Raw genomic sequence first — 27,752 nt, forward strand, 5'->3', positions numbered from 1 at the left:
AAATTTAAGAGGCTTTAAAATGGTGGCATCAATTCTGACGGCCTTTACCTCTCCGCCTGCAATTGGGCTTCACTGGAGACCATCGGTGTTACAATAGACTTCAATGCTGCTGTGTTACAGTGTATTCTATGGGGATCCAGCGATTGTACATTAAATTCCCCTAAAGAGACCAATTAAAAATGACACACAAAACAATGGTAGAATTGTAGTTTTTTTTCACACTGTCACTGTACTTGGATTTTGTTTCTGTTTTTCAGAATAATATTGTTAAAAATAAATGCTGTCATTCAAAACTACAACTCGTCCCACATACGGTGAAGGAGACGCAAAAATAAGAAGTTATTGCCCCATTCATTAAGTTTCCAGAATTCTGTCATAAATTGTTTTAAAAAGTTGTAAAATGTTTGCACGACTCGATTGTTGTGTAAAAGTATTGTGACCTTTGGTGTTTTCAGCCAATTTCTCCCAGCTTTGCCTATATTGGTGGGTGGAGACGGGCGCAATGGAGCCAGACGGCACAGCCCATCTAATGCATGATACGCCGGGCCGTTCTCTACACCAGAAACCTCACTCCCATCTCCTCCACACATGACGGGCCATTCTCTACACCAGAAATCTCACTCCTGTCTCTTCCACACACGCCGGGCCATTCTCTACACCAGAAATCTCACTCCCGTCTCCCCTATACACGCCGGGCCATTCTCTACACCAGAAATCTCACTCCCGTCTCCTCCACACACACCGGGCCATTCTCTACACCAGAAACCTCACTCCCATCTCCTCCACACATGACGGGCCATTCTCTAATCCAGAAATCTCACTCCCGTCTCCCCTACACACGCCGGGCCATTCTCTACACCAGAAACCTCACTCCTGTCTCCTCCACACATGCCGGGCCATTCTCTACACCAGAAATCTCACTCCCGTCTCCTCCACACACGCCGGGCCATTCTCTACACCAGAAACCTCACTCCTGTCTCCTCCACACACACCGGGCCATTCTCTACACAAGAAACCTCACTCCTGTCTCCTCTACACACGCCGGGCCATTCTCTACACAAGAAACCTCACTCCCGTCTCCTCCACACACGCCGGGCCATTCTCTACACCAGAAATCTCACTCCCGTATCCTCCACACACACCGTGCCATTCTCTACACCAGAAATCTCACTCCTGTCTCCTCCACACATGCCCTTTTGTTCTCTATACCAGAAATCTCACTCCTGTCTCTTCCACATATGCCAGGCCGTTCTCTACACCAGAAATCTCACTCCTGTCTCTTCCACACATGCCGGGCCATTCTCTACACCAGAAATCTCACTCCCGTCTCCTCCACATACGCCGTGCCATTCTCTACACCAGAAATCTCACTCCCGTCTCCTCCACACACGCCGGGCCATTCTCTACACCAGAAATCTCACTCCTGTCTCTTCCACACACGCCGGGCCATTCTCTACACAAGAAACCTCACTCCCGTCTCCTCCACACACGCCGGGCCATTCTCTACACCAGAAATCTCACTCCCGTATCCTCCACACACACCGTGCCATTCTCTACACCAGAAATCTCACTCCTGTCTCCTCCACACATGCCGTGCCGTTCTCTACACCAGAAATCTCACTCCTGTCTCTTCCACATATGCCAGGCCGTTCTCTACACCAGAAATCTCACTCCTGTCTCTTCCACACATGCCGGGCCATTCTCTACACCAGAAATCTCACTCCCGTCTCCTCCACATACGCCGTGCCATTCTCTACACCAGAAATCTCACTCCCGTCTCCTCCACACACGACGGGCTATTTTCTACACCAGAAATCTCACTCCTGTCTCTTCCACATATGCTGGGCCGTTCTCTACACCAGAATCTCACTCCTGTCTCTTCCACACACGCCGGGCTATTCTCTACACCAGAAAGCTCACTCCTGTCTCCTCCACACACGCCGGGCCGTTCTCTACACCAGAAATCTCACTCCCGCCTCCTCCACATATGCCGTGCCATTCTCTACACAAGAAACCTCACTCCCGTCTCCTCCACACACGCCGGGCCATTCTCTACACCAGAAATCTCACTCCTGTCTCTTCCACATATGCCGGGCCGTTCTCTACACCAGAAATCTCACTCCTGTCTCCTCCACACACGCCGGGCCATTCTCTACACCAGAAATCTCACTCCCGCCTCCTCCACATATGCCGTGCCATTCTCTACACAAGAAACCTGACTCCCGTCTCCTCCACACACGCCGGGCCATTCTCTACACCAGAAATCTCACTCCTGTCTCTTCCACATATGCCGGGCCGTTCTCTGCACCAGAAATCTCACTCCTGTCTCTTCCACACACGCCGGGCCATTCTCTACACCAGAAAGCTCACTCCTGTCTCCTCCACACTTGCCAGGCCATTCTCTACACCAGAAATCTCACTCCTGTCTCCTCCACACACGCCGGGCCATCTCTACACCAGAAATCTCACTCCTTTCTCCTCCACACTTGCCAGGCCATTCTCTACACCAGAAATCTCACTCCTTTCTCCTCCACGCTTGCCAGGCCATTCTCTACACCAGAAATCTCACTCCTGTCTCCTCCACACACACCGGGCCATTCTCTACACAAGAAACCGCACTCCTGTCTCCTCTACACACGCCGTGCCATTCTCTACACCAGAAATCTCACTCCCGTCTCCTCCACACACGCCGGGCCATTCTCTACACCAGAAATCTCACTCCTGTCTCTTCCACACACGCCGGGCCATTCTCTACACAAGAAACCTCACTCCCGTCTCCTCCACACACGCCGGGCCATTCTCTACACCAGAAATCTCACTCCCGTCTCCTCCACACACACCGTGCCATTCTCTACACCAGAAATCTCACTCCTGTCTCCTCCACACATGCCGTGCCGTTCTCTACACCAGAAATCTCACTCCTGTCTCTTCCACATATGCCAGGCCGTTCTCTACACCAGAAATCTCACTCCTATCTCTTCCACACATGCCGGGCCATTCTCTACACCAGAAATCTCACTCCCGTCTCCTCCACATACGCCGTGCCATTCTCTACACCAGAAATCTCACTCCCGTCTCCTCCACACACGCCGGGCCATTCTATACACCAGAAATCTCACTCCCGTCTCCTCCACACACGACGGGCTATTTTCTACACCAGAAATCTCACTCCTGTCTCTTCCACATATGCCGGGCCGTTCTCTACACCAGAAATCTCACTCCCGCCTCCTCCACATATGCCGTGCCATTCTCTACACCAGAAACCTCACTCCCGTCTCCTCCACACACGCCGGGCCATTCTCTACACCAGAAATCTCACTCCTGTCTCTTCCACATATGCCGGGCCGTTCTCTACACAAGAAACCTCACTCCCGTCTACTCCACACACGCCGGGCCATTCTCTACACCAGAAATCTGACTCCTGTCTCTTCCACATATGCCGAGCCGTTCTCTACACCAGAAATCTCACTCCTGTCTCTTCCACACACGCCGGGCCATTCTCTACAACAGAAAGCTCACTCCTGTCTCCTCCACACACGCCGGGCCTTTCTCTACACCAGAAATCTCACTCCCGCCTCCTCCACATATGCCGTGCCATTCTCTACACAAGAAACCTCATTCCTGTCTCCTCCACACACGCCGGGCCATTCTCTACACCAGAAATCTCACTCCTGTCTCCTCCACACATGCCGTGCCATTCTCTACACCAGAAATCTCACTCCTGTCTCCTCCACATATGCCGTGCCATTCTCTACACCAGAAATCTCACTGCTATCTCCTCCACACACGCCGAGACATTCTCTACACCAGAGATCTCACTGCTATCTCCTCCACACACGCCGTGCCATTCTCTACACCAGAAATCTCACTCCCGCCTCCTCCACACACGCCGGGCCATTCTCTACACCAGAAATCTCACTCCTGTCTCCTCCACACACGCCGTGCCATTCTCTACACCAGAAATCTCACTCCCGCCTCCTCCACACACGCCGGGCCATTCTCTACACCAGAAATCTCACTCCTGTCTCCTCCACACGCCGGGCCATTCTCTACACCAGAAGTCTCACTCCTGTCTCCTCCACACACGCCGGGCCATTCTCTACACCAGAAATCTCACTCCTGTCTCCTCCACACACGCCAAGCCATTCTCTACACCAGAAATCTCACTCCTGTCTCCTCCACATACGCCGGGCCATTCTCTACGCCAAAAATCTCACTCCTGTCACCTCCACACACACCAAGCAATTCTCTACACCAGAAATCTCACTCCTGTCTCCTCCACACACGCCGGTCTGTTCTCTACACCAGAAATCTCCCTCCTGTCTCCTCCACTCACGCCGGGCCATTCTCTACACCAGAAATCTCACTCCTGTCTCCTCCACACACACCGGGCCATTCTCTACACAAGAAACCTCACTCCTGTCTCCTCTACACACGCCGGGCCATTCTCTACACCAGAAATCTCACTCCGGTCTCTTCCACACACGCCGGGCCATTCTCTACACAAGAAACCTCACTCCCGTCTCCTCCACACACGCCGGGCCATTCTCTACACCAGAAATCTCACTCCCGTATCCTCCACACACACCGTGTCATTCTCTACACCAGAAATCTCACTCCTGTCTCTTCCACACACGCCGGGCCATTCTCTACACCAGAAAGCTCACTCCTGTCTCCTCCACACACGCCGGGCCGTTCTCTACACCAGAAATCTCACTCCCGCCTCCTCCACATATGCCGTGCCATTCTCTACACAAGAAACCTCATTCCTGTCTCCTCCACACACGCCGGGCCATTCTCTACACCAGAAATCTCACTCCTGTCTCCTCCACATATGCCGTGCCATTCTCTACACCAGAAATCTCACTCCTGTCTCCTCCACACACGCCGGTCTGTTCTCTACACCAGAAATCTCCCTCCTGTCTCCTCCACTCACGCCGGGCCATTCTCTACACCAGAAATCTCACTCCTGTCTCCTCCACACACACCGGGCCATTCTCTACACAAGAAACCTCACTCCTGTCTCCTCTACACACGCCGTGCCATTCTCTACACCAGAAATCTCACTCCCGTCTCCTCCACACACGCCGGGCCATTCTCTACACCAGAAATCTCACTCCGGTCTCTTCCACACACGCCGGGCCATTCTCTACACAAGAAACCTCACTCCCGTCTCCTCCACACACGCCGGGCCATTCTCTACACCAGAAATCTCACTCCCGTATCCTCCACACACACCGTGTCATTCTCTACACCAGAAATCTCACTCCTGTCTCCTCCACACATGCCGTGCCGTTCTCTACACCAGAAATCTCACTCCTGTCTCTTCCACATATGCCAGGCCGTTCTCTACACCAGAAATCTCACTCCTGTCTCTTCCACATATGCCAGGCCGTTCTCTACACCACAAATCTCACTCCTGTCTCTTCCACACACGCCGGGCCATTCTCTACACCAGAAATCTCACTCCCGTCTCCTCCACATACGCCGTGCCATTCTCTACACCAGAAATCTCACTCCCGTCTCCTCCACACACGACGGGCTATTTTCTACACCAGAAAGCTCACTCCTGTCTCCTCCACACACGCCGGGCCGTTCTCTACACCAGAAATCTCACTCCCGCCTCCTCCACATATGCCGTGCCATTCTCTACACAAGAAACCTCACTCCCGTCTCCTCCACACACGCCGGGCCATTCTCTACACCAGAAATCTCACTCCTGTCTCTTCCACACACGCCGGGCCATTCTCTACACAAGAAACCTCACTCCCGTCTCCTCCACACACGCCGGGCCATTCTCTACACCAGAAATCTCACTCCCGTATCCTCCACACACACCGTGCCATTCTCTACACCAGAAATCTCACTCCTGTCTCCTCCACACATGCCCTTTTGTTCTCTATACCAGAAATCTCACTCCTGTCTCTTCCACATATGCCAGGCCGTTCTCTACACCAGAAATCTCACTCCTGTCTCTTCCACACATGCCGGGCCATTCTCTACACCAGAAATCTCACTCCCGTCTCCTCCACATACGCCGTGCCATTCTCTACACCAGAAATCTCACTCCCGTCTCCTCCACACACGCCGGGCCATTCTCTACACCAGAAATCTCACTCCTGTCTCTTCCACACACGCCGGGCCATTCTCTACACAAGAAACCTCACTCCCGTCTCCTCCACACACGCCGGGCCATTCTCTACACCAGAAATCTCACTCCCGTATCCTCCACACACACCGTGCCATTCTCTACACCAGAAATCTCACTCCTGTCTCCTCCACACATGCCGTGCCGTTCTCTACACCAGAAATCTCACTCCTGTCTCTTCCACATATGCCAGGCCGTTCTCTACACCAGAAATCTCACTCCTGTCTCTTCCACACATGCCGGGCCATTCTCTACACCAGAAATCTCACTCCCGTCTCCTCCACATACGCCGTGCCATTCTCTACACCAGAAATCTCACTCCCGTCTCCTCCACACACGACGGGCTATTTTCTACACCAGAAATCTCACTCCTGTCTCTTCCACATATGCTGGGCCGTTCTCTACACCAGAATCTCACTCCTGTCTCTTCCACACACGCCGGGCTATTCTCTACACCAGAAAGCTCACTCCTGTCTCCTCCACACACGCCGGGCCGTTCTCTACACCAGAAATCTCACTCCCGCCTCCTCCACATATGCCGTGCCATTCTCTACACAAGAAACCTCACTCCCGTCTCCTCCACACACGCCGGGCCATTCTCTACACCAGAAATCTCACTCCTGTCTCTTCCACATATGCCGGGCCGTTCTCTACACCAGAAATCTCACTCCTGTCTCCTCCACACACGCCGGGCCATTCTCTACACCAGAAATCTCACTCCCGCCTCCTCCACATATGCCGTGCCATTCTCTACACAAGAAACCTGACTCCCGTCTCCTCCACACACGCCGGGCCATTCTCTACACCAGAAATCTCACTCCTGTCTCTTCCACATATGCCGGGCCGTTCTCTGCACCAGAAATCTCACTCCTGTCTCTTCCACACACGCCGGGCCATTCTCTACACCAGAAAGCTCACTCCTGTCTCCTCCACACTTGCCAGGCCATTCTCTACACCAGAAATCTCACTCCTGTCTCCTCCACACACGCCGGGCCATCTCTACACCAGAAATCTCACTCCTTTCTCCTCCACACTTGCCAGGCCATTCTCTACACCAGAAATCTCACTCCTTTCTCCTCCACGCTTGCCAGGCCATTCTCTACACCAGAAATCTCACTCCTGTCTCCTCCACACACACCGGGCCATTCTCTACACAAGAAACCGCACTCCTGTCTCCTCTACACACGCCGTGCCATTCTCTACACCAGAAATCTCACTCCCGTCTCCTCCACACACGCCGGGCCATTCTCTACACCAGAAATCTCACTCCTGTCTCTTCCACACACGCCGGGCCATTCTCTACACAAGAAACCTCACTCCCGTCTCCTCCACACACGCCGGGCCATTCTCTACACCAGAAATCTCACTCCCGTCTCCTCCACACACACCGTGCCATTCTCTACACCAGAAATCTCACTCCTGTCTCCTCCACACATGCCGTGCCGTTCTCTACACCAGAAATCTCACTCCTGTCTCTTCCACATATGCCAGGCCGTTCTCTACACCAGAAATCTCACTCCTATCTCTTCCACACATGCCGGGCCATTCTCTACACCAGAAATCTCACTCCCGTCTCCTCCACATACGCCGTGCCATTCTCTACACCAGAAATCTCACTCCCGTCTCCTCCACACACGCCGGGCCATTCTATACACCAGAAATCTCACTCCCGTCTCCTCCACACACGACGGGCTATTTTCTACACCAGAAATCTCACTCCTGTCTCTTCCACATATGCCGGGCCGTTCTCTACACCAGAAATCTCACTCCCGCCTCCTCCACATATGCCGTGCCATTCTCTACACCAGAAACCTCACTCCCGTCTCCTCCACACACGCCGGGCCATTCTCTACACCAGAAATCTCACTCCTGTCTCTTCCACATATGCCGGGCCGTTCTCTACACAAGAAACCTCACTCCCGTCTACTCCACACACGCCGGGCCATTCTCTACACCAGAAATCTCACTCCTGTCTCTTCCACATATGCCGAGCCGTTCTCTACACCAGAAATCTCACTCCTGTCTCTTCCACACACGCCGGGCCATTCTCTACAACAGAAAGCTCACTCCTGTCTCCTCCACACACGCCGGGCCTTTCTCTACACCAGAAATCTCACTCCCGCCTCCTCCACATATGCCGTGCCATTCTCTACACAAGAAACCTCATTCCTGTCTCCTCCACACACGCCGGGCCATTCTCTACACCAGAAATCTCACTCCTGTCTCCTCCACACATGCCGTGCCATTCTCTACACCAGAAATCTCACTCCTGTCTCCTCCACATATGCCGTGCCATTCTCTACACCAGAAATCTCACTGCTATCTCCTCCACACACGCCGAGACATTCTCTACACCAGAGATCTCACTGCTATCTCCTCCACACACGCCGTGCCATTCTCTACACCAGAAATCTCACTCCCGCCTCCTCCACACACGCCGGGCCATTCTCTACACCAGAAATCTCACTCCTGTCTCCTCCACACACGCCGTGCCATTCTCTACACCAGAAATCTCACTCCCGCCTCCTCCACACACGCCGGGCCATTCTCTACACCAGAAATCTCACTCCTGTCTCCTCCACACGCCGGGCCATTCTCTACACCAGAAGTCTCACTCCTGTCTCCTCCACACACGCCGGGCCATTCTCTACACCAGAAATCTCACTCCTGTCTCCTCCACACACGCCAAGCCATTCTCTACACCAGAAATCTCACTCCTGTCTCCTCCACATACGCCGGGCCATTCTCTACGCCAAAAATCTCACTCCTGTCACCTCCACACACGCCAAGCAATTCTCTACACCAGAAATCTCACTCCTGTCTCCTCCACACACGCCGGTCTGTTCTCTACACCAGAAATCTCCCTCCTGTCTCCTCCACTCACGCCGGGCCATTCTCTACACCAGAAATCTCACTCCTGTCTCCTCCACACACACCGGGCCATTCTCTACACAAGAAACCTCACTCCTGTCTCCTCTACACACGCCGTGCCATTCTCTACACCAGAAATCTCACTCCCGTCTCCTCCACACACGCCGGGCCATTCTCTACACCAGAAATCTCACTCCGGTCTCTTCCACACACGCCGGGCCATTCTCTACACAAGAAACCTCACTCCCGTCTCCTCCACACACGCCGGGCCATTCTCTACACCAGAAATCTCACTCCCGTATCCTCCACACACACCGTGTCATTCTCTACACCAGAAATCTCACTCCTGTCTCTTCCACACACGCCGGGCCATTCTCTACACCAGAAAGCTCACTCCTGTCTCCTCCACACACGCCGGGCCGTTCTCTACACCAGAAATCTCACTCCCGCCTCCTCCACATATGCCGTGCCATTCTCTACACAAGAAACCTCATTCCTGTCTCCTCCACACACGCCGGGCCATTCTCTACACCAGAAATCTCACTCCTGTCTCCTCCACATATGCCGTGCCATTCTCTACACCAGAAATCTCACTCCTGTCTCCTCCACACACGCCGGTCTGTTCTCTACACCAGAAATCTCCCTCCTGTCTCCTCCACTCACGCCGGGCCATTCTCTACACCAGAAATCTCACTCCTGTCTCCTCCACACACACCGGGCCATTCTCTACACAAGAAACCTCACTCCTGTCTCCTCTACACACGCCGTGCCATTCTCTACACCAGAAATCTCACTCCCGTCTCCTCCACACACGCCGGGCCATTCTCTACACCAGAAATCTCACTCCGGTCTCTTCCACACACGCCGGGCCATTCTCTACACAAGAAACCTCACTCCCGTCTCCTCCACACACGCCGGGCCATTCTCTACACCAGAAATCTCACTCCCGTATCCTCCACACACACCGTGTCATTCTCTACACCAGAAATCTCACTCCTGTCTCCTCCACACATGCCGTGCCGTTCTCTACACCAGAAATCTCACTCCTGTCTCTTCCACATATGCCAGGCCGTTCTCTACACCAGAAATCTCACTCCTGTCTCTTCCACATATGCCAGGCCGTTCTCTACACCACAAATCTCACTCCTGTCTCTTCCACACACGCCGGGCCATTCTCTACACCAGAAATCTCACTCCCGTCTCCTCCACATACGCCGTGCCATTCTCTACACCAGAAATCTCACTCCCGTCTCCTCCACACACGACGGGCTATTTTCTACACCAGAAAGCTCACTCCTGTCTCCTCCACACACGCCGGGCCGTTCTCTACACCAGAAATCTCACTCCCGCCTCCTCCACATATGCCGTGCCATTCTCTACACAAGAAACCTCACTCCCGTCTCCTCCACACACGCCGGGCCATTCTCTACACCAGAAATCTCACTCCTGTCTCTTCCACATATGCCGGGCCGTTCTCTACACCAGAAATCTCACTCCTGTCTCTTCCACACACGCCGGGCCATTCTCTACACCAGAAAGCTCACTCCTGTCTCCTCCACACACGCCGGGCCGTTCTCTACACCAGAAATCTCACTCCCGCCTCCTCCACATATGCCGTGCCATTCTCTACACAAGAAACCTCATTCCTGTCTCCTCCACACACGCCGGGCCATTCTCTACACCAGAAATCTCACTCCTGTCTCCTCCACATATGCCGTGCCATTCTCTACACCAGAAATCTCACTGCTATCTCCTCCACACACGCCGAGACATTCTCTACACCAGAGATCTCACTGCTATCTCCTCCACACACGCCGTGCCATTCTCTACACCAGAAATCTCACTCCCGCCTCCTCCACACACGCCGTGCCATTCTCTACACCAGAAATCTCACTCCCGCCTCCTCCACACACGCCGGGCCATTCTCTACACCAGAAATCTCACTCCTGTCTCCTCCACACGCCGGGCCATTCTCTACACCAGAAGTCTCACTCCTGTCTCCTCCACACACGCCGGGCCATTCTCTACACCAGAAATCTCACTCCTGTCTCCTCCACACACGCCAAGCCATTCTCTACACCAGAAATCTCACTCCTGTCTCCTCCACATACGCCGGGCCATTCTTTACGCCAAAAATCTCACTCCTGTCACCTCCACACACGCCAAGCAATTCTCTACACCGGAAATCTCACTCCTGTCTCCTCCACACACGCCGGTCTGTTCTTTACACCAGAAATCTCCCTCCCTTCTCCTCCACTCACGCCGGGCCATTCTCTACACCAGAAATCTCACTCCTGTCTCCTCCACACACGCCGGGCCATCTCTACACCAGAAATCTCACTCCTTTCTCCTCCACACTTGCCAGGCCATTCTCTACACCAGAAATCTCACTCCTGTCTCCTCCACACACGCCGGGCCATCTCTACACCAGAAATCTCACTCCTTTCTCCTCCACACTTGCCAGGCCATTCTCTACACCAGAAATCTCACTCCTTTCTCCTCCACACTTGCCGTGCCGTTCTCTACACCAGAAATCTCACTCCTGTCTCTTCCACATATGCCAGGCCGTTCTCTACACCAGAAATCTCACTCCTGTCTCTTCCACACATGCCGGGTCATTCTCTACACCAGAAATCTCACTCCCGTCTCCTCCACATACGCCGTGCCATTCTCTACACCAGAAATCTCACTACCGTCTCCTCCACACACGCCGGGCCATTCTATACACCAGAAATCTCACTCCCGTCTCCTCCACACACGACGGGCTATTTTCTACACCAGAAATCTCACTCCTGTCTCTTCCACATATGCCGGGCCGTTCTCTACACCAGAAATCTCACTCCCGCCTCCTCCACATATGCCGTGCCATTCTCTACACCAGAAACCTCACTCCCGTCTCCTCCACACACGCCGGGCCATTCTCTACACCAGAAATCTCACTCCTGTCTCTTCCACATATGCCGGGCCGTTCTCTACACAAGAAACCTCACTCCCGTCTCCTCCACACACGCCGGGCCATTCTCTACACCAGAAATCTCACTCCTGTCTCTTCCACATATGCCGGGCCGTTCTCTACACCAGAAATCTCACTCCTGTCTCTTCCACACACGCCGGGCCATTCTCTACACCAGAAAGCTCACTCCTGTCTCCTCCACACACGCCGGGCCGTTCTCTACACCAGAAATCTCACTCCCGCCTCCTCCACATATGCCGTGCCATTCTCTACACAAGAAACCTCATTCCTGTCTCCTCCACACACGCCGGGCCATTCTCTACACCAGAAATCTCACTCCTGTCTCCTCCACATATGCCGTGCCATTCTCTACACCAGAAATCTCACTGCTATCTCCTCCACACACGCCGAGACATTCTCTACACCAGAGATCTCACTGCTATCTCCTCCACACACGCCGTGCCATTCTCTACACCAGAAATCTCACTCCCGCCTCCTCCACACACGCCGGGCCATTCTCTACACCAGAAATCTCACTCCTGTCTCCTCCACACACGCCGTGCCATTCTCTACACCAGAAATCTCACTCCCGCCTCCTCCACACACGCCGGGCCATTCTCTACACCAGAAATCTCACTCCTGTCTCCTCCACACGCCGGGCCATTCTCTACACCAGAAGTCTCACTCCTGTCTCCTCCACACACGCCGGGCCATTCTCTACACCAGAAATCTCACTCCTGTCTCCTCCACACACGCCAAGCCATTCTCTACACCAGAAATCTCACTCCTGTCTCCTCCACATACGCCGGGCCATTCTTTACGCCAAAAATCTCACTCCTGTCACCTCCACACACCCCAAGCAATTCTCTACACCGGAAATCTCACTCCTGTCTCCTCCACACACGCCGGTCTGTTCTTTACACCAGAAATCTCCCTCCCTTCTCCTCCACTCACGCCGGGCCATTCTCTACACCAGAAATCTCACTCCTGTCTCCTCCACACACGCCGGGCCATCTCTACACCAGAAATCTCACTCCTTTCTCCTCCACACTTGCCAGGCCATTCTCTACACCAGAAATCTCACTCCTGTCTCCTCCACACACGCCGGGCCATCTCTACACCAGAAATCTCACTCCTTTCTCCTCCACACTTGCCAGGCCATTCTCTACACCAGAAATCTCACTCCTTTCTCCTCCACACTTGCCAGGCCATTCTCTACACCAGAAATCTCACTCCTGTCTCCTCCACACACACCGGGCCATTCTCTACACAAGAAACCTCACTCCTGTCTCCTCTACACACGGCGTGCCATTCTCTACACCAGAAATCTCACTCCCGTCTCCTCCACACACGCCGGGCCATTCTCTACACCAGAAATCTCACTCCTGTCTCTTCCACACACGCCGGGCCATTCTCTACACAAGAAACCTCACTCCCGTCTCCTCCACACACGCCGGGCCATTCTCTACACCAGAAATCTCACTCCCGTCTCCTCCACACACACCGTGCCATTCTCTACACCAGAAATCTCACTCCTGTCTCCTCCACACATGCCGTGCCGTTCTCTACACCAGAAATCTCACTCCTGTCTCTTCCACATATGCCAGGCCGTTCTCTACACCAGAAATCTCACTCCTGTCTCTTCCACACATGCCGGGCCATTCTCTACACCAGAAATCTCACTCCCGTCTCCTCCACATACGCCGTGCCATTCTATACACCAGAAATGTCACTCCCGTCTCCTCCACACACGCCGGGCCATTCTATACACCAGAAATCTCACTCCCGTCTCCTCCACACACGACGGGCTATTTTCTACACCAGAAATCTCACTCCTGTCTCTTCCACATATGCCGGGCCGTTCTCTACACCAGAAATCTCACTCCCGCCTCCTCCACATATGCCGTGCCATTCTCTACACCAGAAACCTCACTCCCGTCTCCTCCACACACGCCGGGCCATTCTCTACACCAGAAATCTCACTCCTGTCTCTTCCACATATGCCGGGCCGTTCTCTACACAAGAAACCTCACTCCCGTCTCCTCCACACACGCCGGGCCATTCTCTACACCAGAAATCTCACTCCTGTCTCTTCCACATATGCCGGGCCGTTCTCTACACCAGAAATCTTACTCCTGTCTTTTCCACACACGCCGGGCCATTCTCTACACCAGAAAGCTCACTCCTGTCTCCTCCACACACGCCGGGCCGTTCTCTACACCAGAAATCTCACTCCCGCCTCCTCCACATATACCGGGCCATTCTCTACACCAGAAATCTCACTCCTGTCTCCTCCACATATGCCGTGCCATTCTCTACACCAGAAATCTCCTCACTCCTGTCTCCTCCACACACGCCGTGCCATTCTCTACACCAGAAATCTCACTCCCGCCTCCTCCACACACGCCGGGCCATTCTCTACACCAGAAATCTCACTCCTGTCTCCTCCACACACGCCGTGCCATTCTCTACACCAGAAATCTCACTCCCGCCTCCTCCACACACGCCGGGCCATTCTCTACACCAGAAATCTCACTCCTGTCTCCTCCACACGCCGGGCCATTCTCTACACCAGAAGTCTCACTCCTGTCTCCTCCACACACGCCGTGCCATTCTCTACACCAGAAATCTCACTCCTGTCTCCTCCACACACGCCAAGCCATTCTCTACACCAGAAATCTCACTCCTGTCTCCTCCACATACGCCGGGCCATTCTCTACGCCAAAAATCTCACTCCTGTCACCTCCACACACGCCAAGCCATTCTCTACACCAGAAATCTCACTCCTGTCTCCTCCACACACGCCGGTCTGTTCTCTACACCAGAAATCTCCCTCCTGTCTCCTCCACACACGCCGGGCCATCTCTACACCAGAAATCTCACTCCTTTCTCCTCCACACTTGGCATGCCATTCTATACACCAGAAATCTCACTCCTGTCTCCTCCACACACGCCAGGCCATTCTCTATGTGGCGCCTTGGACAAGCCAGGTCGTCACAGGTACTACACCAACACACCCCACACCCCGGTTAGGCACACCAAAGCCAAACACAAAATCCTTGTTGCCTTCCTCCAGGGGCTGATGTCCACACCAGGGGGTGGGCCAGGCAGTTGGTCCCGCCCACCGAGGAGTTCACAGTCCTGGAGGTGGGAAAAGGAGAGAGTTGAGAGTTGAGCAGTGAAAGTGAGAGGACGTAAAGTGGTAGTGGAGCAGTTTGAAGGTGGTCCGGGTGTGTGGCCCGGACGGAACAGCAAGGTTGGCAGACGGTGGTGACCGTCTGCAGGAGAGGCCGATTGGAGCAAACCATAAGGACCGTGGATGGGCGGTGGCCCGGCGGTACCGGAACGGCGAGCAAAGAGAAGCCAGCACCATCCGGCAGGGCTTACGGACCCCGACAAGGCAAGGAGTCGCCGTTGAATTTGTCAAATCAGTTAGCGAAGGGAACCTCCGGGGTTTCCCTGCACTCAAGTCCCGATTGAAGGCGACAGCTTAAACCGTAAAGGGAAACACAGTCACCGCCAAAGCTACAGTTCCCAGGGCCAGAGCCTGCAGGCAAAAGGGGCTCCTTCAGTACCCATCCAAGCTGGGGAGCGGGTTACCGGTGGGAAGCCATTGGAACCGTACACACTACACAGGTGCAGGGAAAGGCAGTCACCATCAACCTGCCGGGAGGAGAAACACCGCAGCCGTCTATGGGACCCGTCCATCCAGCCGTTTGTTTTACCGGAGACTTTGCATTCATCATTGGCTGAGTGAGTACCACCGTGCCGTGCGGCACAGCGCTGCCCCCGCGACCCTGCACCTCACCAGGCCCCGTAACCCGCCTGCCATTCCTCTCCAACCCCTCACGGCGCCCTGAGACAACCAACCCCCCTACCCACGGAGGGGAGAACCAACATCCAAGCTGCTCCCTGTCATCGCTCCCGGGATCCTCGTCCAGAGCAGCGGTGGTGTCACCAATCTCACCACAACCGTGGGTGGCATCACGGACAATATCCCTAAACCAAAACACCCCCCTTTCACTCACGGGCGAGGAACGCCGCTCGAGTCCCCGGGATCCGGCCAACCCCTCGAGTCACCACCGAGCAGCAGCAGCAGCAGCCGGACCCGAGCAGTGGGTGAGCGCAGCGTCCCCTCCTCCGCCCGCGACAACTACACCAGAAATCTCACTCCTGTCTCCTCCACACACGCCAAGCCATTCTCTACACCAGAAATTTCACTCCTGTCTCCTCCACACACGCCGGTCTGTTCTCTACACCAGAAATCTCCCTCCTGTCTCCTCCACTCACGCCGGGCCATTCTCTACACCAGAAATCTCACTCCTGTCTCCTCCACACACGCCTGGCCATTCTCTACACCAGAAATCTCACTCCTGTCTCCTCCACACACGCCGGGCCATTCTCGGCACCAGAAATCTCACTCCTATCTCCTCCACATATGCCGTGCCATTCTCTACACCAGAAATCTCACTCCTTTCTCCACCACACACACCAGGCCATTCTCTACACCAGAAATCTCACTCCTGTCTCCTCCACACACGCCAGGCCATTCTCTACACCAGAAATCTCATTTGTGTCTCCTCCACACACGCCGGGCCATTCTCTACACCAGAAATCTCACTCCCGTCTCCTCCACACACGCCGGGCCATTCTCTACACCAGTAATCTCACTCCTGTCTCCTCCACACTCGCCGGGCCATTCTCTACACCAGAAATCTCACTCCTGTCTCCTCCACATATGCCGTGCCATTCTCTACACCACAAATCTCACTCCTGTCTCTTCCACACACGCCGGGCCATTCTCTACACCAGAAATCTCACTCTTGTCTCCTCCATACACGCCGGGCCATTCTCTACACCAGAAATTTCACTCCTGTCTCCTCCACATATGCCGTGCCATTCTCTACACCAGAAATCTCACTTCTGTCTCTTCCACACACGCCGGGCCATTCTCTACACCAAAAATCTCACTCCTGTCTCCTCCACACACGCCGGGCCATTCTCTACACCAGAAATCTCACTCCTGTCTCCTCCACACACGCCGGGCCATTCTCTACACCAGAAATCTCACTCCTGTCTCCTCCACACACGCCGGGCCATTCTCTACACCAGAAATCTCACTCCCGTCTCCTCCACACACGCCGGGCCATTCTCTACACCAGAAAGCTCACTCCTGTCTCCTCCACACTCGCCGGGCCTTTCTCTACAACAGAAATATCACTCCTGTCTCCTCCACATATGCCGTGCCATTCTCTACACCAGAAATCTCATTCCTGTCTCTTCCACACACGCCGGGCCATTCTCTACACCAAAAATCTCACTCCTGTCTCCTCCACACACACCGGGCCATTCTCTACACCAGAAATCTCACTCCCGTCTCCTCCACACACGTCGGGCCATTCTCTACACCAGAAAGCTCACTCCTGTCTCCTCCACATATGCCGTGCCATTCTCCACACTAGAAATCTCACTCCTGTCTCCTCCACACACGCCGTGCCATTCTCCACACTAGAAATCTCACTCCTGTCTCCTCCACACATGCCGAGCCATTCTCCACACCAGAAATCTCACTCCTGTCTCCTCCACATATGCTGTGCCATTCTCCACACCAGAAATCTCACTGCTGTCTCCTCCACACACGGCATGCCATTCTCTACACCAGAAATCTCACTCCCGTCTCCTCCACACACGCCGGGTCATTCTCTACACCAGAAATCTCACTCCCGTCTCCTCCACATATGCCGTGCCATTCTCTACACCAGAAATCTCACTCCCGTCTCCTCCACACATGCCGAGCCATTCTCCACACCAGAAAGCTCACTCCTGTCTCCTTCACACACGCCGGGACATTCTCTACACCAGAAATCTCACTCCCGTCTCCTCCACACACGCCGGGCCATTCTCTACACCAGAAATCTGACTCCTGTCTCCTTTACACACGCCGGGCCATTCTCCACACCAGAAAGCTCACTCCCGTCTCCTCCACACACGCCGGGCCATTCTCAACACCAGAAATCTCACTCCCGTCTCCTCCACATATGCCGTGCCATTCTCTACACCAGAAATCTTACTGCTGTCTCTTCCCCACACGCCGTGCCATTCTCTACACCAGAAATCTCACTCCTGTCTCCTCCACACACGCCGGGCCATTCTCTACACCAGAAATCTCACTCCCGTCTCCTCCACACACGCCGGGCCATTCTCTACACCAGAAAGCTCACTCCTGTCTCCTCCACACATGCCGGGCCATTCTCTACACCAGAAATCTCACTCCTGTCTCCTCCACACACGCCGTGCCATTCTCTACACCAGAAATCTCACTCCCGTCTCCTCCACACACGCCGTGCCATTCTCTACACCAGAAATCTCACTCCTGTCTCCTCCACACATGCCGTGCCATTCTCTACACCAGAAATCTCACTCCTGTCTCCTCCACACACGCCGGGCCATTCTCTACACCAGAAATCTCACTCCTTTCTCCTCCACACACGCCGTGCCATTCTCCACACCAAAAATCTCACTCCTGTCTCCTCCACACACGCCGGGCCATTCTCTACACCAGAAATCTCACTCCTGTCTCCTCCACACACGCCGGGCCATTCTCTACACCAGAAATCTCACTCCCGTCTCCTCCACACACGCCGGGCCATTCTCTACACCAGAAAGCTCACTCCTGTCTCCTCCACACTCGCCGGGCCTTTCTCTACACCAGAAATATCACTCCTGTCTCCTCCACATATGCCGTGCCATTCTCTACACCAGAAATCTCACTCCTGTCTCTTCCACACACGCCGGGCCATTCTCTACACCAAAAATCTCACTCCTGTCTCCTCCACACACGCCGGGCCATTCTCTACACCAGAAATCTCACTCCTGTCTCCTCCACACACGCCGGGCCATTCTCTACACCAAAAATCTCACTCCTGTCTCCTCCACACACGCCGGGCCATTCTCTACACCAGAAATCTCACTCCTTTCTCCTCCACACACGCCGGGCCATTCTCTACACCAGAAATCTCACTCCCGTCTCCTCCACACACGTCGGGCCATTCTCTACACCAGAAAGCTCACTCCTGTCTGCTCCACATATGCCGTGCCATTCTCCACACTAGAAATCTCACTCCTGTCTCCTCCACACACACCGGGCCATTCTCTACACCAGAAATCTCACTCCTGTCTCTTCCACACACGCCGGGCCATTCTCTACACCAGAAATCTCACTCCTTTCTCCTCCACACACGCCGGGCCATTCTCTACACCAGAAATCTCACTCCCGTCTCCTCCACACACGTCGGGCCATTCTCTACACCAGAAAGCTCACTCCTGTCTCCTCCACATATGCCGTGCCATTCTCCACACTAGAAATCTCACTCCTGTCTCCTCCACACACGCCGAGCCATTCTCCACACCAGAAAGCTCACTCCTGTCTCCTCCACATATGCTGTGCCATTCTCTACACCAGAAATCTCACTCCCGTCTCCTCCACACACGCTGGGCCATTCTCCACACCAGAAATCTCACTGCTGTCTCCTCCACACACGGCATGCCATTCTCTACACCAGAAATCTCACTCCCGTCTCCTCCACACACGCCGGGTCATTCTCTACACCAGAAATCTCACTCCCGTCTCCTCCACATATGCCGTGCCATTCTCTACACCAGAAATCTCACTCCTGTCTCCTCCACACATGCCGAGCCATTCTCCACACCAGAAAGCTCACTCCTGTCTCCTTCACACACGCCGGGCCATTCTCTACACCAGAAATCTCACTCCCGTCTCCTCCACACACGCCGGGCAATTCTCTACACCAGAAATCTCACTCCTGTCTCTTCCACATATGCCGGGCCGTTCTCTACACCAGAAATCTCACTCCTGTCTCTTCCACACACGCCGGGCCATTCTCTACACCAGAAATCTCAATCCCGTCTCCTCCACACACGCCGTGCCATTCTCTACACCAGAAATCTGACTCCTGTCTACTCCACACACGCCGTGCCATTCTCTACACCAGAAATCTCACTCCTGTCTCCTCCACACACGCCCGGGCCATTCTCTTCATCAGAAATCTCACTCTTGCCTCCTCCACACACGCCGTGCCATTCTCTACACCAGAAATCTGACTCCTCTCTATTCCACACACGCCGGGCCATTCTCTACACCAGAAATCTGACTCCTCTCTACTCCACACACGCCGGGCCATTCTCTACACCAGAAATCTGACTCCTGTCTCCTCCAGACACGCCGGGCCATTCTCTACACCAGAAATCTCACTCCTGTCTCCTCCACACACGCCGGGTCATTAACTGCTGTCACCTAATGAATCCGGAGCATCTGACTCCAATACTCCCCTCATCAGGCCTGGAGAGAAAACTTCAGGTCTTGTTGAATCCCTGCCATTGTTCTAGGAAGATGGGGACGAAATAAACTGAAATTTAAGAGTGAAAAATATCCTTACGGTTAAATATTCTCCAGGGATACAAGAAGAGGGACCACGGAAAGCCGAGACCCTCCACGTATATAATGTTGTTCTACACGATCAATAATAATACAAGTAACATGATTATCATTTACATTTCCAGGTAATATGAAGGACATTCCTGTTGAGAAGTTGTTGGACGTTGTTAAAAAGTTGCGCTATAAGGAAATGTGTGATGAAGAAGACGTTGAGGAGAACGCCAATATCTTACCCTTGGGTCGTTACCTGGAGTACAAGGTTACTGCCGTCTCACAATATGTCTTGTATTCGTCATGTCCACTGCCCATGCCATTATTTATTCGCTCGTATCGCTGCAGGAACTTCCCAGCGGATTATTGTATTCACATAAAATAGCGGACGCCGAGGAAAACCAGAAGAAAAACCGGTATAAAAAAGTGGTGCCCTGTGAGTGCATTGTCTGTCGTCTGTGTCTCACATATTTATCCCTTAATCCACAGGACGGATGACAATGAATTAGAAAGCAGGGAATGGCCTCACTTCTATATCATCAGTGTTCCCAAATTCTGCCAGAAAATTCAATTTGCAGTTAACCGTTTTGACATAAATCAAAAGTTCTCCGAAGTCTTCCATTGTCCTGACAAGACTTGTACAACTCTCCGGGGTCTCCGAGGACTTAATTATGTCACTTCTCTGTTATATTCTTCTAACTCAATTTCTCTACGTGGTGTCCAAAAAATCCTCACTAAGTGTTAATGAATTACATCTTTTTATTTTTCTATTAGCAATATTGGAGGCTTGCTTCTGCATAAATGAACAAAAATGACTGAAGTGAAGCAGCGGCGATATAACCACACTGATGACAATCAGGGCAGGGGGTGATATAACCACACTGATGACAATCAGGGCAGGGGGTGATATAACCACACTGATGACAATCAGGGCAGGCGGTGATATAACCACACTGATGACAATCAGGGCAGGGGGTGATATAACCACACTGATGACAATCAGGGCAGGGGGTGATATAACCACACTGATGACAATCAGGGCAGGGGGTGATATAACCACACTGATGACAATCAGGGCAGGGGGTGATATAACCACACTGATGACAATCAGGACAGGAGGCGATGTAACCACACTGATGACAATCAGGGCAGGGGGTGATATAACCACACTGATGACAATCAGGGCAGGGGGTAATATAACCACACTGATGACAATCAGGGCAGGGGGTGATATAACCACACTGATGACAATCAGGACAGGAGGCGATGTAACCACACTGATGACAATCAGGGCAGGCAGTGATATAACCACACTGATGACAATCAGGACAGGAGGCGATGTAACCACACTGATGACAATCAGGGCAGGCGGTGATATAACCACACTGATGACAATCAGGGCAGGGGGTGATATAACCACACTGATGACAATCAGGGCAGGCGGTGATATAACCACACTGATGACAATCAGGGCAGGGGATGATATAACCACACTGATGACAATCAGGGCAGGCGGTGATATAACCACACTGATGACAATCAGGGCAGGCGGTGATATAACCACACTGATGACAATCAGGACAGGAGGCGATGTAACCACACTGATGACAATCAGGACAGGAGGCGATGTAACCACACTGATGACAATCAGGACAGGCGGTGATATAACCACACTGATGACAATCAGGGCAGGGGGTGATATAACCACACTGATGACAATCAGGACAGGAGGTGATGTAACCACACTGATGACAATCAGGGCAGGCGGTGATATAACCACACTGATGACAATCAGGGCAGGGGGTGATATAACCACACTGATGACAATCAGGGCAGGCGGTGATATAACCACACTGGTGACAATCAGGGCAGGGGGTGATATAACCACACTGATGACAATCAGGGCAGGCAGTGATATAACCACACTGATGACAATCAGGACAGGAGGCGATGTAACCACACTGATGACAATCAGGGCAGGCGGTGATATAACCACACTGATGACAATCAGGGCAGGGGGTGATATAACCACACTGATGACAATCAGGGCAGGCGGTGATATAACCACACTGATGACAATCAGGGCAGGCGGTGATATAACCACACTGATGACAATCAGGGCAGGGGGTGATATAACCACACTGATGACAATCAGGGCAGGCGGTGATATAACCACACTGATGACAATCAGGGCAGGGGGCGATATAACAACACTGATGACAATCAGGACAGGAGGCGATGTAACCACACTGATGACAATCAGGGCAGGGGGCGATATAACAACACTGATGACAATCAGGGCAGGCGGTGATATAACCACACTGATGACAATCAGGGCAGGGGGTGATATAACCACACTGATGACAATCAGGGCAGGGGGTGATATAACAACACTGATGACAATCAGGGCAGGCGGTGATATAACCACACTGATGACAATCAGGGCAGGGGGTGATATAACCACACTGATGACAATCAGGGCAGGCGGTGATATAACCACACTGATGATAATCAGGGCAGGCGGTGATATAACCACACTGGTGACAATCAGGGCAGGCGGTGATATAACCACACTGATGACAATCAGGGCAGGCGGTGATATAACCACACTGATGACAATCAGGGCAGGGGGTGATATAACCACACTGATAACAATCAGGGCAGGCGGTGATATAACCACACTGATGACAATCAGGGCAGGGGGTGATATAACCACACTGATGACAATCAGGGCAGGGGGTGATATAACCACACTGATGACAATCAGGGCAGGCGGTGATATAACCACACTGATGACAATCAGGGCAGGGGGTGATATAACCACACTGATGACAATCAGGGCAGTCGGTGATATAACCACACTGATGACAATCAGGGCAGGGGGCGATATAACAACACTGATGACAATCAGGGCAGGCGGTGATATAACCACACTGATGACAATCAGGGCAGGGGGTGATATAACCACACTGATGACAATCAGGGCAGGGGGTGATATAACAACACTGATGACAATCAGGGCAGGCGGTGATATAACCACACTGATGACAATCAGGGCAGGGGGTGATATAACCACACTGATGACAATCAGGGCAGGCGGTGATATAACCACACTGATGATAATCAGGGCAGGCGGTGATATAACCACACTGGTGACAATCAGGGCAGGCGGTGATATAACCACACTGATGACAATCAGGGCAGGCGGTGATATAACCACACTGATGACAATCAGGGCAGGGGGTGATATAACCACACTGATAACAATCAGGGCAGGCGGTGATATAACCACACTGATGACAATCAGGGCAGGGGGTGATATAACCACACTGATGACAATCAGGGCAGGGGGTGATATAACCACACTGATGACAATCAGGGCAGGCGGTGATATAACCACACTGATGATAATCAGGGCAGGCGGTGATATAATCACACAGATGACAATCAGGGCAGACTCCAGCTCTGTGTCCTTCCCTGACTCGGCCTCACAGATTTTAGCTGCTTCCCTTTCTCTCTATCATTCATATCTGTATTATCATCACTAATCTTCCATGCTGTGCTGTCACACACTATCTACAGTTTCTTCTATGTTTTGTTACTTTTTCTGCCTCTCCATTGATAAGATGTGAGCTGTGACGTCTCACTCTCCACGTTCTCTACAAAGCAGCTGCTGCATTCCTTGTCTCCACTTTTATGCTGGCTACAATAGTCTCTCCTGATTAGCAGAGCCATAACATGTGATATCATAGTTGTAAAGCATTATTTGGAAGCTCATCTGATTGCTTCTGAGATCAGTTTACCCTACTCTGAGTGATAAAAGGTTTGGAAAACACAAAACCCCATTTTAGGCAAATTATGTGGTATAAAGCGGATCACATGTTGTTTTGGTTCACCAGACTTAGAAATTCCTAAAAATTGTGCTTAAAGTGGATTTGTCCATTTCTAATATGAATGTAATCCAATGTATCACATCCAAACAAGCACTGATCTTAATCCAGTGATCAGGATACATCAAGTGTCCCGGCAGGATCTGTTGACTTATCAAGAAGGACATTCCTCTTGGGGATGTGAGAAGGTCTAAATAGGCTGGTTTCACATTGCATTTTTACTTACGTTCACTGGTCCCGTCGGGGCCTTCTTCCAAACCCCCCCGCAAAACGCGCTTCAGATGCAAGCGCCGACGGGGTCATTGACTATAATGGAGCAGAGTCAGCGTGTGTTCGGTCTTGCACCATTTTCAGGCGTATACGCTTTCTGAAGGGAGACACCCAGATGCAGTCTACTACAACTGGGTTTCCATCTACAGAAATCGTATACGCCCGAAAATGGTGCAAGACCGAGCACACGCTGACTTCGTCTGCTCCATAATAGTCAGTGGCCCCGTCAGCGCATGCGTCCAAAACCTGTTTTCTGGTGGGTTCGGGAGGAGGCCCCGACGGGACCAGTGAACACAGGTAAAAACGCAGTGTGAAAGTGGCCTACAAAAACGTTATTCACCTTTTCATGATGGTATCTATGATGGACATAGTGGGTCACAATTCACAGCTTCTGACTCTTCTCTTCCTGGTTTTACAGATGATAATTCCCGGGTGATTTTGGGATCAGGGACCTCTGGATCCGATTATATCAACGCTTCTTATATTGATGTACGTTTTATACTACACCTGATCGTATACGTGCTATATACTGTGTGTATGCTATATATGTAACAGACATATCCTCACAGTGTATCTCTTTGTACAGGGTTACCGAGCCCCAAAAGTCTACATAGCAACTCAGGGTAAGTGATGCCATCATGCACCCCATGGGGAGGGTGGAGGTGTAACTATTGGGATGTAAGACTGGTAGAGGCGAGGGGTGTTAGCTGAGATTCACAAGTGATCAGTTAGGACCCTCCATGTCTGCGGCCCAGAGTGATGGGCATTAAGCTGGTGTCACACATAACGACAACGACGTCGCTGCAACGTCACCATATTCTGTGACGTTGCAGCGACCTCAACAGCGACGTCGCTGTGTGTGACACATAACAACGATCAGACCCCTGCTGCGAAATCGCTGCTCGCTCCTGAATGTTCCAGGTCATTTTTTGATCGCTGCTATCCCGCTGCGCCATGCTGATAAGCTGATAATCCTTGTGTTTGACACCGCAGCAGCGACGCTACGCTATGTCTGAAACCACACAACGACCGTCGACGTCGCTATGATCGCTGCTCCGTCGCTGCTTTTTATAACATGTTTGACAGCTTACTAACGATCATCTATGGTCGCTGCTACGTCACAGAATATGGTGACGTTGCAGCGACGTCGTTGTCGTTGTCGTTATGTGTGACACCAGCTTTAGGCCCGGTTACTGCTGGGGGTGATTGTTCGCTTTCTTTACTAGATAAATCCAACTTGATAACTTTTCCATTAGGAAACACAAGGTGTCCATTTTTAGAGCCTATCAACTTAATGAAAAGTTTGGATTCACCAGGATCTGTGTTTGTCATAATTTGATTCAAACAAATCCATCAGAGCATCAGCCGGGGGCGGCCATTTTTGTGGACTTTATATATGCCTGTCCTATCCCTCACCTGCTTACTTCAGTAGCACCCATCCTGTCACTCTCCATCCCCTGCCCCTGCCTGCCCCACTGCTGTTCCCCTTCTGTCACTCTTCTGTCCATCACCCACCTGCCAGTGCAGCTCCCCTCCTTTCACTCCCACACCCATTACCTACCTGCCACGGCAACTCCACTCCTATTACTCTTCTGCCCCTCACCGTTTCCAACAGCTGCTCTCCTCCCATCACTCTCCTGTCCCTCACCTGCCTGCCACTGCAGCTCTCTTCCTGTCACTCTCCTACCCCAGACTTTCCAGCCACTGCAGCTCCCTTCCTGTCACTCTCCCATCCCTGACTTTCCAGCTACTGCAGCTCCCCTCCTGTCACTCTCCCACCCCAGACTTTCCAGCCACTGCAGCTCCCCTCCTGTCACTCTCCCACCCCAGACTTTCCAGCCACTGCAGCTCCGCTCCTGTCACTCTCCCACCCCTGACTTTCCAGCCACTGCAGCTCCCCTCCTGTCACTCTCCCACCCCTGACTTTCCAGCTACTGCAGCTCCCCTCCTGTCACTCTCCCACCCCAGACTTTCCAGCCACTGCAGCTCCCCTCCTGTCACTCTCCCACCCCAGACCTTCCAGCTACTGCAGCTCCCCTCCTGTCACTCTCCCACCCCTGACTTTCCAGCCACTGCAGCTCCCCTCCTGTCACTCTCCCACCCCTGACTTTCCATCCACTGCAGATTCCCTCCTGTCACTCTCCCACCCCTGACTTTCCAGCCACTGCAGCTCCCCTCCTGTCACTCTCCCACCCCTGACTTTCCAGCTACTGCAGCTCCCCTCCTGTCACTCTCCCACCCCAGACTTTCCAGCCACTGCAGCTCCCCTCCTGTCACTCTCCCACCCCAGACCTTCCAGCTACTGCAGCTCCCCTCCTGTCACTCTCCCACCCCTGACTTTCCAGCCACTGCAGCTCCCCTCCTGTCACTCTCCCACCCCTGACTTTCCATCCACTGCAGATTCCCTCCTGTCACTCTCCCACCCCTGACTTTCCAGCCACTGCAGATCCTGTCCTGTCACTCTCCCACCCCAGAGTTTCCAGCCACTGCAGATCCCCTCCTGTCACTCTCCCACCCCTGACTTTCCAGCCACTGCAGATCCACTCCTGTCACTTTCCCACACCAGACTTTCCAGCCACTGCAGCTCCGCTCCTGTCACTCTCCCGCCCCTTACTTTCCAGCCACTGCAGCTCTCCTCCTGTCACTCTCCCGCCCCAGACTTTCCAGCCACTGCAGCTCCCCTCCTGTTCCTCTCCCGCCCCTAACCTGCCTGCCACTGCAGCTCCTCTTCTGCCACTGTCCCGCCCCTGACTTTCCAGCCACTGCAGCTCTGCTCCTGTCACTCTCCCGCCCCTTACTTTCCAGCCACTGCAGCTCCCCTTCTGTCACTCTCCCGCTCCTGACTTTTCAGCCACTGCAGCTCCCCTCCTGTCCCTCCCCCGCCCCTAACCTGCCTGCCAAGGCAGCTCCTCTTCTGCCACTGTGCCACCCCTGACTTTCCATCCACTGCAGCTCCCCTCCTGCCATTCTCCCACCCCTGACTTTTTAGCCACTGCAGCTCCCCTCCTGTCACTCTCCCACCCCTGACTTTCCAGCCACTGCAGCTCCCCTCCTGTCACTCTCCCACCCCTGACTTTCCAGCCACTGCAGCTCCACACCTGTCCCTCTCCCGTCCCTAATCTGCCTGCCACTGCAGCTCCTCTTCTGTCACTCTCCCGCCCTTAACCTGCCTGC

General features: G+C 53.0%; 1 protein-coding gene across 1 annotated transcript in view; it reads left to right on the forward strand.

Moving 5' to 3' along the window:
* The window catches only part of LOC142265621 (receptor-type tyrosine-protein phosphatase kappa-like), a 261,979-nt gene that overhangs the window by 199,573 nt on the left and 34,654 nt on the right, over nt 1-27,752 (forward strand). The window contains exons 15-18 of the mRNA XM_075332279.1: nt 20,553-20,686; nt 20,767-20,854; nt 24,997-25,067; nt 25,165-25,201. Coding sequence (XP_075188394.1) covers nt 20,553-20,686; nt 20,767-20,854; nt 24,997-25,067; nt 25,165-25,201 — 330 coding nt within the window. The remainder of the gene's footprint in view (nt 1-20,552; nt 20,687-20,766; nt 20,855-24,996; nt 25,068-25,164; nt 25,202-27,752) is intronic.

Source organism: Anomaloglossus baeobatrachus, chromosome 1, assembly GCF_048569485.1.
Source record: "Anomaloglossus baeobatrachus isolate aAnoBae1 chromosome 1, aAnoBae1.hap1, whole genome shotgun sequence".
In the NCBI taxonomy this organism is placed as follows: Eukaryota; Metazoa; Chordata; class Amphibia; order Anura; family Aromobatidae; genus Anomaloglossus; species Anomaloglossus baeobatrachus.